General features: G+C 40.6%; 3 protein-coding genes across 6 annotated transcripts in view; 1 reads left to right on the forward strand and 2 right to left on the reverse strand.

Annotated features, from left to right (window-relative positions):
* LOC135503478 (dual specificity protein kinase CLK2-like) overlaps window positions 1–684 on the reverse strand; it is a 28705-nt gene extending 28021 nt beyond the window's left edge. For all 3 annotated transcript variants that reach the window (XM_064797075.1, XM_064797076.1, XM_064797078.1), the window contains exon 1: window positions 603–684. The gene's annotated coding sequence lies outside the window, so the exon portion shown is untranslated. The remainder of the gene's footprint in view (window positions 1–602) is intronic.
* A 510-nt stretch (window positions 685–1194) lies between these two features.
* LOC135503298 (large ribosomal subunit protein mL53-like) lies at window positions 1195–2338 on the forward strand. Its single transcript, XM_064796812.1, has 3 exons — window positions 1195–1351; window positions 1765–1877; window positions 2010–2338. Exons 1-3 carry the CDS (start codon window positions 1221–1223, stop codon window positions 2123–2125), a joined length of 360 nt encoding a protein of 119 aa, XP_064652882.1. The 5' UTR covers window positions 1195–1220; the 3' UTR covers window positions 2126–2338.
* A 458-nt stretch (window positions 2339–2796) lies between these two features.
* On the reverse strand, window positions 2797–15653 carry LOC135503016 (sodium-dependent phosphate transporter 1-B-like). Of its 2 annotated transcripts, none has more exons than XM_064796272.1 (13): window positions 15588–15653; window positions 11096–11836; window positions 10690–10791; window positions 9525–9665; window positions 9098–9183; window positions 8819–8915; window positions 8358–8549; window positions 8005–8166; window positions 7541–7635; window positions 7124–7190; window positions 6630–6822; window positions 6204–6389; window positions 2797–6113 (listed from the first exon to the last, which is right to left on the reverse strand). In XM_064796272.1, exons 2-13 carry the CDS (start codon window positions 11358–11360, stop codon window positions 5861–5863), a joined length of 1839 nt encoding a protein of 612 aa, XP_064652342.1. In that variant the 5' UTR covers window positions 11361–11836; window positions 15588–15653; the 3' UTR covers window positions 2797–5860. The 2 variants fall into 2 exon arrangements, with proteins under 2 accessions (XP_064652342.1, XP_064652341.1); XM_064796271.1 differs by having other exon boundaries at window positions 7124–7211.
* Window positions 15654–15955: the final 302 nt, after the last annotated feature.

A 15955-nucleotide genomic window follows, 5' to 3' on the forward strand; every position in this document is an offset into this window, starting at 1 on the left:
TGATCATGTTACTTGTGTAGATAGATAATGATACAAGAGATAAGTAGACTGCCTATTCCATCATAAATTGTAATCACTGACCTCGGCGAGATTAGTGGGTAATGAGGACATAAAATGACGCCATAATCAAAAAAATTTTGAACATTATCACTATCACTATCACTATCAGTGACTAAAAGTAAAAAGATGTCAAATGTGCCATTAATTGTACCCGTTGTTAGATTGTATTTTGTAACTAAGATAGGCCCCTAAGAATGTTCCACAATGGTCGAATAGATAGACACTGCTTCTCGAGACATTTTCTGACATCTTTTATCGTGAAGATCTACTGTAAAGACGGTTTGATGGTCCGACCCTAGGACTAGGAGGTACCAAAAAAAATCACACTAATGTTCCACAATGACAAAGTAATGTACAATACAATCAGTGCACGTGAGAATGTACACGGAATGGACGAAAACAAACGGTCAACATTGATGAAAAGGAGGAAAAAATCGACAAAATACAGCAGTTCCAGGAACTTTTAATAGGCAAATGTCCATATCTATTGAGCCGGGGTATTCTCAGGATCATCTTCATCACATAATAATTTCGATACTTACATTATTTGACCTAATTTCGCCGATCTTTCGCCACAAAAAATCCAGGATTACGGTTTATGCAAACGAAGGTGTTGGGATAGCGCGTGACGTCAGGAAAGAATTTCCATTGGTTTTCGTCATTTTGCTCGCGATTGGTCAAACTTGAGAAATGGCAATTGCATTTTCCTCCACAAAACAGCTCTAAATGTATCATATAGATATTGGCAAGGTACATAAATGCGATTTTGATATGCTATATGCCTAAAGAAATTGCAACAATTAACTTTGTTTCTGTTGTTGAGCTACTTGGAACATAAAATCGTACTTTAATCACTTTTTGTTGCTGAAAGCCAAAAGCCGATCAGCCAATCAAATTCACTCTTACAAAACCGGACGAAGACGATACCAGTCGCCTCCATTCACTCATTACAGAGACTGGTACTTGACGGGATTTTACTCGTCATGAACTAGATTAGGGGGCGTCGGCTTCCGGTGTTCGGTGACCTGTTTCTCACGAAGATGGGCAACCTCGAGAGATGGAATACCAGCGCGCTCGGTATTGACAGTGCATCAACTGTATGCACGGGCTCGCCTCGGGTAAATCAAAGAGGTTACCTGGACGAGACGATTCACAGCAAGATGGCAGCCTCCACGAGTTTGCGGGTTCCGGTTCAAATTCTATACAGACAGATGAAAAACTTCCATCTGAGGGGTGTGAATAAAGTGAAACTCTCATTTGACCCCTTCCACGAGAGTGTCAACTCAGTTCGGTATGCATCATCCTCGAAAGTATAGCCAAAATTGAGATTTTTAGCAGAAGTGTGTGGCTTCCCAGTTCAAAAACTGAAAATCTTTCAAATGGAACATGGTTGCGAGGTTGGCTCCCTTTAAATACACTGACTACTCTCGTCCCCTTCGTACAAATTGTGAAGAATCCTGTATGTAACCTTGAGTATGTATACAGCACACGTCCCAAAGTCCAGCCTTTTTACATCACTGTAAGTTCGAGGTCGTGTCAAACTGGTGGATTGTGGATCTCGGAGTGACCAGGAGGAGGTCACGTCCTTGAAACAACCTCTGACTCACCTCTGACTCTGTGTCGGCTGTACACCAATACCATGATGATCCTTCTGCTGCAAACGCATGCTTAATTTTCTATCATTCTTCTTGTTTGTTCCTTCAGGCAAATGGTGTTCCTGATGAGTGCTGATCGTGTACAGATGTCGAATGACAACTGCAAAATCAAGACGGAAATCCTCTCCAATATGTCAGAGCCACAGATTGATGTCGATTTCAGTAAGTAGAAGGAAACGGGCAGGCAGGCTTGTTAACCTTGATACATTCAGTGGTAAAACTGTAAATCAACCGCTGGATAGATAGATAACCTACATCTGACATGACACTTAATGTCTGTATCTTTTCTTGCAGCTGATGGAAGGAAGGCAATAATCAAGACGGCAAATTTAAGTACCCTAGAAATTCTGGACTATTTTGATACGATTACTAAGGAAATCGAGGACGCAGGGGAGCAAGCAAAACAATAGACAATTCGGATTTCATGGCTTGTGACTGGCTGCAGTGCCTTCTGTCGTGTTTGATTTTGTGGATACTTCCTCTGGGAGGGGTGTGAATTTCAAGTCATTTTCTCAGTCACAACGGCTCCTGACTGGTTTGACAGTCTGTCTCCTATATATGCAGAATTTTCAGCCTTCGGATCATGTTTGAAAGTGTTTGATAGAGTTAAGTTTTATAATAAAGTATAGGAAATTTCTATTTTTGTTGTTTGATCTTTGTACTGCAAGTTGCAAGGAAAGCACGAGTCAAAGTGGAGTGCTCCACTACATAATGGAGGTGGCATATATACATGTATTGGAAGAGAAAGGAAAACGCAGTGATTGGCTGCTTTGCTCGTATCCAAAGCCTGGGTGAGCATGTGCAGTACTTGAAATATGTCGTCAGGTCTGCAAGAGGACGAAATCCTCCATCGTTGGATAACGGTACACTCCTCGAGTACCAAAATGCAGTCAACCCTTGAGGCTACACAGCAGAGTACCCCATTGGCCATAATGCATTTCATGACTCGTGATATAATGGGGGACTGACATCAGGATGTACGCAATAGAGTTGCATCCATTGTGACATCTGGTCCATGCCTGTCTTGACTGGCTGCCTACTCCTCGAACAAAATTGGCAAAAAACAAATCAAACGAACAGCTTATATACTTGCACCACACTTTATTTATAGATGTATAATCTAATTACATTTAGCATAGTACTAAACTGATGTTCTCCAGGATCAGTTGTCAAAAGACTAATGGAATCTCAATATTTCATTGCCTTGATTGTAACAGATGCAAGTCTATAGTCGTAGTTCCACATATCATAAAACCCCGTGTTTTTTCAAGACCCGTCACTTCGCCGTGTGTCAAAAAACCCGCGGCGCACTTACACCTATCCGTGGTGTTAGATAATGGTTAATAGCCCGGGCGACAGGTGCGCTGTAGGTAGGGCGCTCTCCTATGTTTCTTTTCCGTTGAAGGCGAATTTCGCATGCGCAATACCGAGGCAACTACACCGCGCCATCTGTCGCCGGATCTTAGAACTTGTAATTGCCGTGTCTATTCAGATTCCACCTATCAAAAAACCCGTGTTGAACACGGGTCTAAATTAGCCCCAGATTAGCCCCATCGAGCTCGATGAGGCTAATAGACACGGGGATTTGACACATGGATCTATTTAGACACGGCAATTCATAGGTGTAAGCGCAAGAGACACGGGGATTTGATAGGTGGAAGTACGACTTATGTGCTTGAGGCATATATGTCAAAGACTCTAGCTTGATTTGTGCTGAAAACCTTAAAGAATGGAAATGGTGTAGACTCCTGTTTGGCCCGGACTTAGAGTTTTTGAGGACATCATTCTCTGACTGCCAACTCACAATTTACACAAACTAGACTACTTCTGAACTAGTATCAGCTGTGTTTTTCATTTATCCTGGATCAATGCCAGTCAGTGACATGGTTGAATGGTATAAGCAAACTGTGGAAGTGTTACTGCTAGAACAGCTGTGTGCAATACAAGATACGAACACGTCACTCTAACCTGTTAAGCTTTCTTGAACGACAAGGTCGAAAAAATATACACGCATCATCACATTTTAGCCAACTTGTAATATTCAACACCAAGTCCTAAATAGCAGCATTTGATGCCAAAACTACAAGTAAAAAAATATCATTGCAGCAAAATGTCACGCAACAAAAAAATTATTTCCAACATGAAATTTAAGTTTCAAATTCGTACGGTATGATGTGGTTTCTACAAAATTAGAGAACTTTCAGAATCAAAATATCTATAACCGGTCACTCTTCACTCCAAGGCAAAATAACCGCACACAAAATCAACAAGAGAACGCAATTTTAGGGATATTGAAGTTGAAATCTCTTCTAATATTGAAGTTAATCATAATTGGTCAAAATATTTGGAAGTAATTTCAACTTCTGTTTACATGTATGATGACAAAATACCAACTTGCACCAAAACTTAGTCCAAGCGATCGTGCAGTCTCAGAATCAAGTTGCTGTAACTGCGGCGTGATATACTAAACTATACTAGACTAATCAGGGATATGTACAGGAAAATGCATATTCTGAGATGATTTGGTTAATACTTATAAATATCCTTGTTACTTCGGCAAGGTTTATTCGCAGATTTCAACTCCAGAAAGGTTAACCAACGTAACCAACCAGTTTTAAAGTCATCAAACCAAGATGCCTAGGTCAGAATTGTGTCATCTACAACGTAAAAATGATTATTCTTGAGGGAAAGTAAAGCGGTACCCAACACACCCCAATCTCTGGCAGACACCCAGATCTGAGACAAACAAATTGATTACCTTTGTGAATTAGCAACTTGTCTCACTCAATACTAACACAACCCCCCCCCCCCCAAAAAAAAACTTAAACAACTTGCTACAAACATGTATTTACACAATTTACATACATTGTACATAGTACAAAAGAGCACAATAATAAAGTTACTCAATGAACTGTGAATAATGTACTGTGAACTGCTAAATTTTCACAACCATTTCATTTTTCACTGATTTGCTATACCTGAAGAAAAATAATTTGATTTAATGATTGGAAAAGTGAAAGAAATTTCAAAACACTATTTGACTATTTCTAAAACACAGACATACATATACGAGTTTTTATATGCAATAGCGAAGCAAAGCTTCTTGGTTTTTACAGAAAGGTTTTTGGAAAGTGCGTCAGGACTGTACACGCCATGGAGAATCGATTCCCCAGCTGGCCAGGCACAATCAAGGGTAGCCTGCACGGTATGTTTGAAGGCCTGCCTTGAAATACATAGGATTAACGCAGCTGGGGAATATATTCTCCAGCGTTGTAAAGTGATAAAGCACTGAAAAAGAAATTAATATTCATTTTAAATTTCTAAACTTTTTCTAAACTTGACACCCCCAGAGTAAATTTTCACCAATTACCCCTCCAAAATATCAAATTCTTAGATGAAAAAAATCGGACAGTAGACAAACTACAAATGAATACAAATGAAAATGAATAAATGAGTGATAAAATGATATATATACAACATTTTTTCTTTTCTAATTTTTAATTTTTATTGATTTTTTACTTTTTAAGTTTTTTTATGGATTTTTTTACTTTTTGACTTCCTATCTGTGAAGCAGATAATACACAGGTTATGTAAAATACATAACACAGCGACTCTCCGCTTCAAAGATACCTGAAACCCCATGACTTAAAAACGAACCAAAAACTTTTTTGATCCATTTAGCAAGCCAGGGGCGCGGGTATAACTACAACACGTGAAGCACGATAAATACTGCAGCGACATTTAACCAAATACCGTTTGGTCATCAATATTTTCTCAAAAGCACAGATAAAATTTCTCATTTTTAAGCACCATACACTTGAGAACCAACTCTCTAAAGGTTTAAACATCTTTCAACTTTGGTTTTATTGAAATTGAAAAAGTTGACATTTTAAGATCTTTCAATTGGCACTAAAAGTGAGTACACCATTATTTCAGCTAAAATTATCAAAAGCATCAAATGCAATTACTACTGTGGCCAGAAAATGTGACTTTGGACGACGGACAATTTGTTAATTATGCTGTTGTGAGGTAGAAGACACCTCTTACTTCAGTGCACTCTAGCGACAAAGTTCTATCTAACAACGTTGAGAAAAAACTGATGAAAACGACAACGATTCAATAATGATTCCGACTTGAAACGTTCATCATGACGGCATTACTCCAGGTACCAGACGTAATCCGGCAAACACAGCAGCACTGACTCCACCCGATATTGGTAACGTCACTATCCACGCCAGGAATATGTTACGGAAAAGTTTCCAGTCCACGTTTTCTCGAGATCTAAATCGGCCCACGCAGACGACGGAACCGACCTTACAATGAGTCGTACTGATTGGAATTCCAATGTTTGAGGCGATGAGCACTGTTAGAGCTGATCCTATCTCAATACAGAAGCCGCTGAAATAGAAAAAGAAACAATTAAAAATTTACTAAATCTTTGTACTTGAAAAATAAACGACAACACTGACTAAAAGTCCGCTCACTCACCTGGATGGCGTAATTTTTGTGAGATCCTCTCCTAGAGTCTTGATGACGCGTCTCCCCCACAGCCACAGACCAAGCGAGATTCCTACCCCTCCATACGCGAGAATCCAAAGCGGCGTCGCAGCCTTCTGAGCCACGTTACCAGACTGGTGCACTATCCATAATCCCACCAATGGTCCAATGGCATTGCTGGAATAAAATCAATGAGATTAGTCATTGGTCTCCCTCCATGGACTTGTCAGTTACAAAACAAAGGTTACATTTTGGCAGAAATAAAATACGATAGAGGCCATCATCCGACTTCACACTTTAGGGCAACTTGAACATTTCTGACCAGTACCCAGTTGTAGACCTGAGCGGAGAATGGCAAGAGAGACGAGACCAGAGACCTCTTGAGAGCTTGCTGACAGACTGAGCCAAAATCCTCACCTGACGTCATTGCCTCCGTGGGCAAATGAGCCAAACACCGCAGTGAGAACTTGTAGGAACGAGAACAGGCGGATCGTCTCCGGTTCATCCTTGATTTGATCGCGACTTTTCTGCCGAGTGTCATCCGATTCTTGGCTACAGTTTGAATCTTTAGAATCGTTGAGCAGTGATGTGTCTGAGTGAACTGTTTTGTCTGAAAGATAGAATTTAAATTCAATTTTTGACCCCCAATTCCAAGAGTTTTAACAAGTATTTTAAGGGAATTTAAGAAAGACTTTGCCACACCTAAGCTTGGCGATAAGGCATTATCTCAAAGATATCCTCGAAATACTAGAGCAGTCCCCCCCCCCCCCCCCCCCGAGTGGCTTTGAAAATCAAATGTAGTTCTTTCAGGTTCAAAATTCAACAAGGGCATTTCTAAAAGATGCTTGGTGAAATGAGTTTTTATCACTTCAAAATAGCTTATCCATAATCTACAATAGTGTGACACCTACCTGCTTTTTCTGTGTCAAATGTGCCATCCTTACTGGGCTCAAGGAAAGCTTTGGCCTCTGAAGTATCCTGAATGAGAAAGGAGAAGCTCTATGAAATGGGGATTCAATGCAGAGTGCATTTCTTTCAATGGTGCAACAGGTCAGGTTCCCCGGAGTTTGAAGGCCATGTTCACTGGAGTTTCACATTCGCGAGAGATACAACAGGCTTTGGGTGAGCAGTCAGGAAAAGACAAGACCCCTGTTGGGTGTTGGGCACAGGGTCAACAACCCTGCCACGTGAAACAAGAGAATCATTATGGAGATAAAAACATGTCTTGGGTAGGTGCCTTGAGCACCGTCTGAAACAGAAGGGGCCAAACTAAGTATGTCACAGCACGTTACTAAACTACACAAAACGAGCTATAAGAGGTTACTTACAGTTTTGAGGCAACCATTGGCCATGCCATTAGAAGGTAATAAAGGCTTTGCGTTGGGGTTGATAATGGAAGTCACCACCTGACCATTACTGGCAGCTGTGAAGAGGAAAGGTGTCTCTACAGACAATGGGTGGTAGGCATAAAAAACAAGTCGATTCTAATAGCGAAAGCAAAAAGTTAAAGTCTTCACTAAAATTACAAGTAAAAGGCCAATTTCGTGTGCTTAATCAGTACCTTTCACTTCAATGTTAGAGCTTCAACTAAGACTGGAAGTTACTTGTTTACAACTGAGGTTATGTAAGCTTAGTTATGATGTTTTTAAACTATTGTAAGGCAGTTAGACACTTTGATCAAAAATATTAAAAGATGTGACGTCTGCTTGGATGGAAAAGTACTTTATTCTCTAACTTACTCAGATTATTTTCATCAATCACAAATGCTTGCACCGTTTTTTCTCTAACTTACTCAGGTTATTTTCGTCAATCACAAATGCTTGCACCGTTTTTTCTTCGTTTTTCTTATTCTCGATCGTTATGCCTAACTTCTCGACGGAGGAATGAGTGGAAGTGATCTTGTCGATGGAAGGACGGCGCGAGTTGCCACGAGAGCTTGCACGGGAACTAGTAGCTGCAAATTGGAAAAGTGTTCATTATTCAATTGGTGTACCTCAACTCGTCCTCCCTGATCAGTGCCCGAGTCCTGGAGTGTCTGACTTATTGGGCCAGCCTTTGATATTGCCAACATCAGGTCAGTTGTGATGCAAAAACCAACAGAGACAAATCCAGTTTTAAAATTCTCCAGTTTTTCACACCACTCACCGGAATATGTCACAAGTGTCAACTGCGACTGATCAACATCACTGTTGTCGGCAGCCGAATACATCACTTCGCGTTGAATCTTCTGCCGTTGCCACGGAACAATCGCAAACCTGACGACAAGGGTGACGATGATGCCAGACCCGAAACTCATGACGAAGATACCCCAGAGTGGAATCTTGTCGAAGCCGAGCACTGAAACGAACGAGTGATACGTTAAATGATAAATGAGGATTTCACATTTCAAGGGCCATTGATTCCCATGGCTGTGACAGTGCGAGCATGAAAAGATCAAGTTAAGAGCTAATAATCGTCTTGTTATTTAATGATGTTATCATCATTGAGGTTTTGTTTGCTGAGCTGGCAGCTGCCAGAACCTAATCGTATCAGGCAGGCCTCTGCAAATATGCTTCAGAAAGCCTGTAAATGGTTTTCAACACAGGGCTTCTACAGAAAATACTTACACTCTGGCCCATCATAGAATATCGAGAAGACATTGATGACGACGGTAATGGCATAGATGACGGGTAGGAACTTCAACCCTGGTTCAAGGGGTGCAGCCTGAAATAATAACACAGTATTCAATACCCTGAATGATAGAATGAACACTGGTGAGGTTGGTTTCAAAGTCAAGCTGAAACAATCAACTATTTGGTCAAGATGCCTATGCCAGCAACACGAGCTCACTGCAGCAGCCTCATTACAGGCCTCAGTAACCACTGGAGCCGTCCCCTGCTACTCACCTTTGATAATATGAAGCGTTTGATGATAAAGAAGAATCCGACGGACACTAAGCCAGACATCACCGGTGAGATGAACCAGGATCCAACTGGAAAAGAAAAAAAGGTCACAACTCCGAAAAAAAAGAAATGTTTATTTCCTCATAGCTGTAGAAATCGTTCTCCTACCAGAAGGCAGTCAAGGTTCAAAACGATTCAAGAGGGCTCTCAGCTCAGTACCATGTTGAAAATGTATCTTTTTATCATTCAAGTATCCCCCAGGTCGTGTTCGAGTCAATTTTAACTCGAGGTCCTGAAACTTTCCGGTGCAACGATACTTCAGTTTCTGCAGCTTATCATTTATTAAAACTTGGAGTATCTAACATGACATCAAATTGTTTGTTAACATGATATTGATTGGACAACCTCGGCATGTCAAAGGTCAACTTACCGATGAGGCCCAGTTTCTTCCAGTTGATTCCGTTAGCACCATTAGCAACGAGAGCAAACCCTAGAGTAGCGCCCACTATACTGTGCGTACCAGACACCGGCAGACGCAGGAATGTCGCTATCAACAGCCATACGCATGAACCTGAAGAAAACAAGGTGACATTAGGGACGAGAGTGAACAGAAGAGCGGTACCCAATATTTACAGATACTTCAATTTCGATAAAAGGAACCATAAAAACTTGTTGTAATTTAAATTTGGATATCTTTCCATCACAGACATCTGTTGCCATAATTTCTCAATTGAATGATACAGATCTCACACTCATGCACAGCTCATGTCCGCTTTTAAAAAATGGTTTGGGGCGAATAGGTTCTCTATTACCAGAAAACACATGTTCTTTTGAAGTGCAGTGGATGTGTCACTGTAACGATCAATAATAGAGAGCTTATGCACCGCACCCTTCCCAACTTCCAACCGATGTTTATTTACAACTCTCAGGTGATGTCCCTAATTGAGTGCGTCTCCTGCTAATAGGTGTCTGTAAAAAGGTTTCACCGTACTTAGATTCCGTTATGAATCCAGGTCACATGGTGCAATTGAAGAGCTGCGATTGGACAAACATAAAGTGAGCGCAATATCGTCTAGTGGGTGGGTTTGTTTACTTTCTTTAAATCAGTTTGTCACTTTCAATAAAAAGAAAATCAATACACAACAGCCTGTATTGGTCTACTCCAGATGAACTTGAACCAACATCAGCTGCTCCGTCATAAGTGACAACCGTGCCTTCACTCGTGCAACAGGCCTGTGTGTAATCAGGTTACAAGGCCTGTGGTCATGTAAATACAAATCACTGCTATAATACCCCCATAATCATGACTGAATGTATGAAACAGATTGACAGTTGATTATTTATAAACAGCTCTGAGTTGAACCCTCACATAATACGTCTGCAAGGATAGCTACCCTGCGCTAATCATTAATTGATGAAGTCATCGGCCCGTGGGTTTGCTAGTTCCGATTCTATTATCACTAATTTCACCAAACTTGAAAATGCATTGAGCAGCAGAGATTTGGAAAGGTGAACTTGTCTGGTAGGTCACAAGGAACACCATGACATCTTTTCTTTGATCCACCACCCCCTAAGCCAGCGAAGGGTCTACAAACCTGTAAGGGCTGCCACATTTCCCACCATGAGGACCTCCTCTGTACCATTATAGGGCCCAACATCGATGATACCTTTACGTATTGTGTCTGAAACTTTGGCACCTGAAATAGATGGTATATTACAATGAAATGACACCAGTTCAAGCCAGAGAGCGCAGTTCATCTTTTTTATCACTAGTCGAAATAAAGTGCCATTCCTTCTAGTATTGTATATTGCACTACCGATTAAAATAGGTCTTTTAAGTAAGCATCACAATGGGTGATATGAATAAAGGCTAGCAAATGCTTTTACTTTAGTTTTGTACAGAAAGGCCAAGTGTAAATGTACATGGAGTTTTAGATAAAAGCATTTGCTAGTCTTTATTCATATCACCCATTGACCAAAGAAAAGTATCAGCATTCTTACCGAGTAGAATTGCTCCAGCAGTTTCAAACACAGATGCAAGGATACAGGCCTGAAGCAGGGTCAACACTTTCGATCCAACTGATGTCCCAAAGGAATTAGCAACATCATTAGCACCAATACCAAACGCTAGCACGAACGAGATGAGGAATCCTACGATGATCATCCATATATTATTCGGCACCACGCCCATGAGTGTCGGCGTGGGAGTGTTCGTGGCCACCGTGGACGCAATCAAGTCAACTAGCGTACTCGCTGAGGTACTCATTGTCAAATCTGATTAAGAGGTTTCAACTGAAAGACTTGAATATGACTTTTTCTGAATCTGAAAGACTTCTATGATATGGTTTCAATTTGAGCAGTACCCGATTGCGATGTTTTGTTAATGTTATATTTTATCACAATTTGAGCAATTTTAGGTGTGATGTAGCCAGTCCCAAGTTCAAATTTCAAATTTCTTCTGAATTTGACAGCGGGTTTACTAGAACTTCATCCTCACGATGAATGCAGAAATTTTCAATAATGACAAGTTCAATTCCTCGAACACACAACAATTTCCAAAATGGTCTCCTAAAACAGCTATTTCTCAATATATTCACAATTCACAGATCCTTTTTTGGCGCTTTAGCCGAAGGCCAATACTACCGCCAAGTCCTGAGGATGTTGGCTATAACCTCATATTTAGTGAACATGATAGAATAAAGGTGGCGGTATGATCACACAGTGGATCGGACTCAGTAATATCTGAAAAGACAGGAAAGAAGACACGGTTAGTTAGAAGGGACAGATAAACAAAGAACGACAAAAGTCAAATTATGAATAGTTGACCAGTCATTACCTGAAACAAGGCAAATATTTTGAAAAATATCTTATCAGCGTTGTCAGGGACTGTGTGATTTGAGAAACCATTCACTTTTTCAAGATCCGTTCTATCGTTGAAGGCCTTGGGCTTTGGTGGCCTCCATTCAGCCTCATAGGCCTACTCCTGCAACCATACAAGACATTCCACAAGTTACACTTGCCTCTGTTTACCTGTTGCTGGTGTTGAAGGAATAAATCGTCAGAAGAACATGAAAAAACATCAACACAAATGCTATAGTCACTGCTATGATTTAGCTTGTTTGTAAGCAAGTACTCGATCCAAACAACAGCAAATAACCCAGACACATAAACAATGAAAATGAAGCCAACAAAACTCATTCCCTCATACCCCCCCCCCCCCATGCAAATATTCCGAAAAGTCTCTGTGGGCTATGTAGATGATAACTCTTGCCTTACGTACGAGGACAAAGTTTTAAACTTAAAGTCACATCCAGCCAGAAGGGCCGAACGAGTCCAGACTAGAATAATGAAAGTACACTTTACCTGATGAAGATGATTTTTAAAAGGAAGATAACAGAATATTCCAAAACAAAATCGGGAAAAGTTTGTGATTTGTAACTCTGCAATGACAGACGTCAAGACGCGACCACTAAAGCAGACGGACAGCAACAGACTATTTAAATGCTGGACAACAGCAGACGGCGGGATTGATTTTTGATTGGTTGAGGATTTGGTGTGAAGTGAATAAGCCAGTGTCAGCAGTGCTAATTCATCGCCATCGCAGAGGTATTGCAATTTTACAGCCTACCTGCCGAAGATCAAGGAATTTGAATTCCATCGAACAGGCTATTTGAGCTAATCAAATCTTATGTAATTATAGCCAACTTTGTGATGAGAAATTGCAATCTCCAAACCATGGGTAGCAGGAGGCCAACTGTGGAAATGGAGAGTGATGAGTACAAGGAGGACAACACGAATACAAGCTATCGCTATCATACCAACTATGCTTCTCTGCAGGTAGGCTACTCAAGGCCGACTCATCCTAGCTAGAGCAGACAGCCAAAATAAGCTAGAAACGCTACCGGTTCGAGTTTTTAGTAAATCTCACAGCCAGAGACTCAATATCAACCTGTTCGATCAAAGTTCTGAAGAAGAAAAAAACACCCAGGGGCTATTTAAATTCCAAAGCAATGAAGCCAGATATATTCGCATGCCTTTTATTTTTGAGTTAACAGTATGAGAACGAATCACTGTGAAAAGGAACCCAACTGAAATTACTGAAACTATAAGTATAAGAGCAATTTCACAAAAGAAGCAGTAAGCTAAACCTCATCTATACATCATCTGCTGCAGCGCTGTCACTTATGGCCTTGTCCGTGGTTATTTTGGCAGAGAAAGTCACATACCAACTTTGTTTACACTCTCACAATAATTGGATCAAAGATTACTGTACATAGTCATAATGTCAACAGTGTAAACCAATTATGCTTTATTTCAATTACATCACATAATCCCATGCCCAGCAATCATGTAGTTCCAGGACGTACCACCAGATGGCTCTATCAAGAGGCCTGATGGGGGCACACATCTATTGTCAACAAACACACATGCTCCTCTCAAGCCGCTGCCTGATAGTGTTAAGACATTGTGTATATGAAGTACTGGGACAGTAGCCAAGCATCTTTGTGTCAGAAAGTAACCACATCTGAATATTTATGAGGTTGAAGGTAACCTGCAAAGTATCTGGTTACAGGTCTAATTAATAGTGCCAAAAATAGTATAAGGGCAAAGTACAAGTCGCACTTACACTTTAAATCTCAAGTTTCTAAAGAAATATTGATCTAAATAATTGCCCAGACACCAATCAAAACAACATTCTTATTGAAACGCAGCCAAAGGCATGAAATTATTACTATTACACTAAGTCACTTAAATACAGGCATTTCTGTCAAATTTAAGTGGTTCTCCCTCGACTGATTGTCAGAATGACTCTCAGTGTTATAGGGCCTAGTGTTAATGTTACATTTTGACTGGATCACATGTATTTATTCATTATCATGAGGACAAAAGCATGAAATACCATGAAATGATCCATGTCGGGAAAGTGTTGGCCTTTTTGATCATGTAAATTGTAAACTACCCTATAAACAGACTTCTGTGCATGCACATTATTTTGCGTTTGTTGTCTGTGCATGGGGATGTGTTTATCAATTGAATTGGGGGCCAGACCTCAAATTGGCCTTGTCCTCTCAACACAACCCAACACCCTTGGGACTTGGTTTTAAGGTCAACCTATTCAATACAAACTCCATCATCATTCAATGTGATTGATCAAGATGCGGACTTGCATTTATTATGTATTCAGACAAGCAGTTAGCCTGTGACGCTCGTCGTCTACAATCGTCATCGATTGATCCAAGATTGAACGGTCAGCGGTCAAAATGATCAGGAATTATCTGCCAGAGTAGCAACAGCACTGAACCAGAGTATTTCACGGAGGATAGGTCTGATAGAGTCACGTTTTGATTATAACCTATCTCAAAATCTGTCTGATCAAGACAATAAATGCCGTAAATGGAAGAATAAGGATTGGTCAGGACCAATCCAGTTTCAACAGCCAGTGTTTTCTCTGGCTTTTGGTCTGAACATATCGAGACTATACTGGCATTTGATCATGTTTTTCACTTCAGGGCTACTCAAGTCGAAGCCATTTTTAGAATTTTTAGAAGTTCATAGCAGCATGACACAATTTTTATGCTTGCATGCATAGACAAATTCGAAGAAGTTTGTTTTGGCACTGAAAAAATAGTCCTAACTCCTGCACAAACACATAACAAATTAGTGATATTATTAGCATTACCTGATATTACACTACCTGATATTACACTCACAGTCCACGCATGAAATTAGGATGAAAATCAGCAAAATGAGGGGCAACTTCCCAGAACAAAGTCATGAAGTCCTAAAAACACACACACCAAAAACTCCCGCCAAGGCGCCAATGCAAATCTCATTGGTTAAACAAGGATCCAGGAATTTATCCTGTATCCTGCTGCACATTTGGCCGTACATAGAATCGCGCACCTGCCTTGTCACGAGATTGACTGTGTCAATGGGCCAAGTCGTAAAAAAGTTCAGGTTACTGCACACCAAATACATAATCAAACATAATATTCTGACTGCTTCGTGATTACATTTACTTATTTACCGATGTGCCTGACAAAATAAGTGGGAAACACGCAGCAGAAATAGAGATTTTGTAAAAATTTCGGAGAAGAATCCCCGTTGCGGTCCCCAGCCATCCAGTTCACTCGTGCCGTACACATGGCTTAGAAACCATTCACTCCAAGTACATACATAGATAAGGAGGTTTACGCTTATTTACTACAGTCACCTTCACAAGACATCTCACCCAAGTGTACAGCACACCAAATAACTTGATATTCAAGCTCAAGAGTGACTCAAATGGTCATTTTCTCAGCATAAATTGCAAAATAACTTGAGTCTGAACCAGATCCAACCGGAGCCTGCGAAAAACCTCGTGGCGCACACACATCCTTTTGCCAAAATCTTTATAACTGACCTGTTTTACTGCTCAAAAAGATCAAGTAATTACAGGAAGATAGTTATCTCTTGAATGTGACAGAAGGGATGGAATTAAAACAGATCTTACCTGTTTCCAGTCCTTTTTTCTTAGGATTCAGTAAAAGACACGAAGAAGGGCATACCCGCCATTTTCTGAGTGGAAACTCAGTCTTGAAAATAGATGGCATCGTTTATCGGAATGAGAAAAGGCGGGAATTTGAATTGCAACACCATGGAAACAGACAACTAGAGATAGCAATGATGACGGCAAGTGACAGTAGGCCTATGCGAGGGAGTCAATTATCAGACCAGAAACAATGTAGACCAGTAGATCACAGTGTCTCTGGTCATGTTATGTCACAATCGATGTGACAGTAGGCCTACCAAATGACACCCTGGTATGCCTAGTAGTGACTAGTACAGCCAGGCTGATGAGATATCTTCTCCCCAGGATAC

The sequence above is a fragment of the Lineus longissimus genome, chromosome 19, assembly GCF_910592395.1.
Source record: "Lineus longissimus chromosome 19, tnLinLong1.2, whole genome shotgun sequence".
Taxonomy (NCBI): Eukaryota; Metazoa; Nemertea; class Pilidiophora; order Heteronemertea; family Lineidae; genus Lineus; species Lineus longissimus.

Excerpts from the sequence above, each read along its gene's own strand:
- LOC135503298 (XM_064796812.1), top strand. The coding sequence starts at position 1,221 with ATGGCAGCCTCCACGAGTTTGCGGGTTCCGGTTCAAATTCTATACAGA. Across the intron at positions 1,352-1,764 it reads GAGAGTGTCAACTCAGTTCG|GCAAATGGTGTTCCTGATGA; the intron begins GTATGCATCATC and ends TTGTTCCTTCAG. Across the intron at positions 1,878-2,009 it reads ACAGATTGATGTCGATTTCA|CTGATGGAAGGAAGGCAATA; the intron begins GTAAGTAGAAGG and ends CTTTTCTTGCAG.
- LOC135503016 (XM_064796271.1), bottom strand. The coding sequence starts at position 11,360 with ATGAGTACCTCAGCGAGTACGCTAGTTGACTTGATTGCGTCCACGGTG. Across the intron at positions 8,167-8,357 it reads GACACTTGTGACATATTCCG|CTACTAGTTCCCGTGCAAGC; the intron begins GTGAGTGGTGTG and ends TCCAATTTGCAG. Across the intron at positions 6,823-7,123 it reads ATTTGACACAGAAAAAGCAG|ACAAAACAGTTCACTCAGAC; the intron begins GTAGGTGTCACA and ends TCTATCTTTCAG.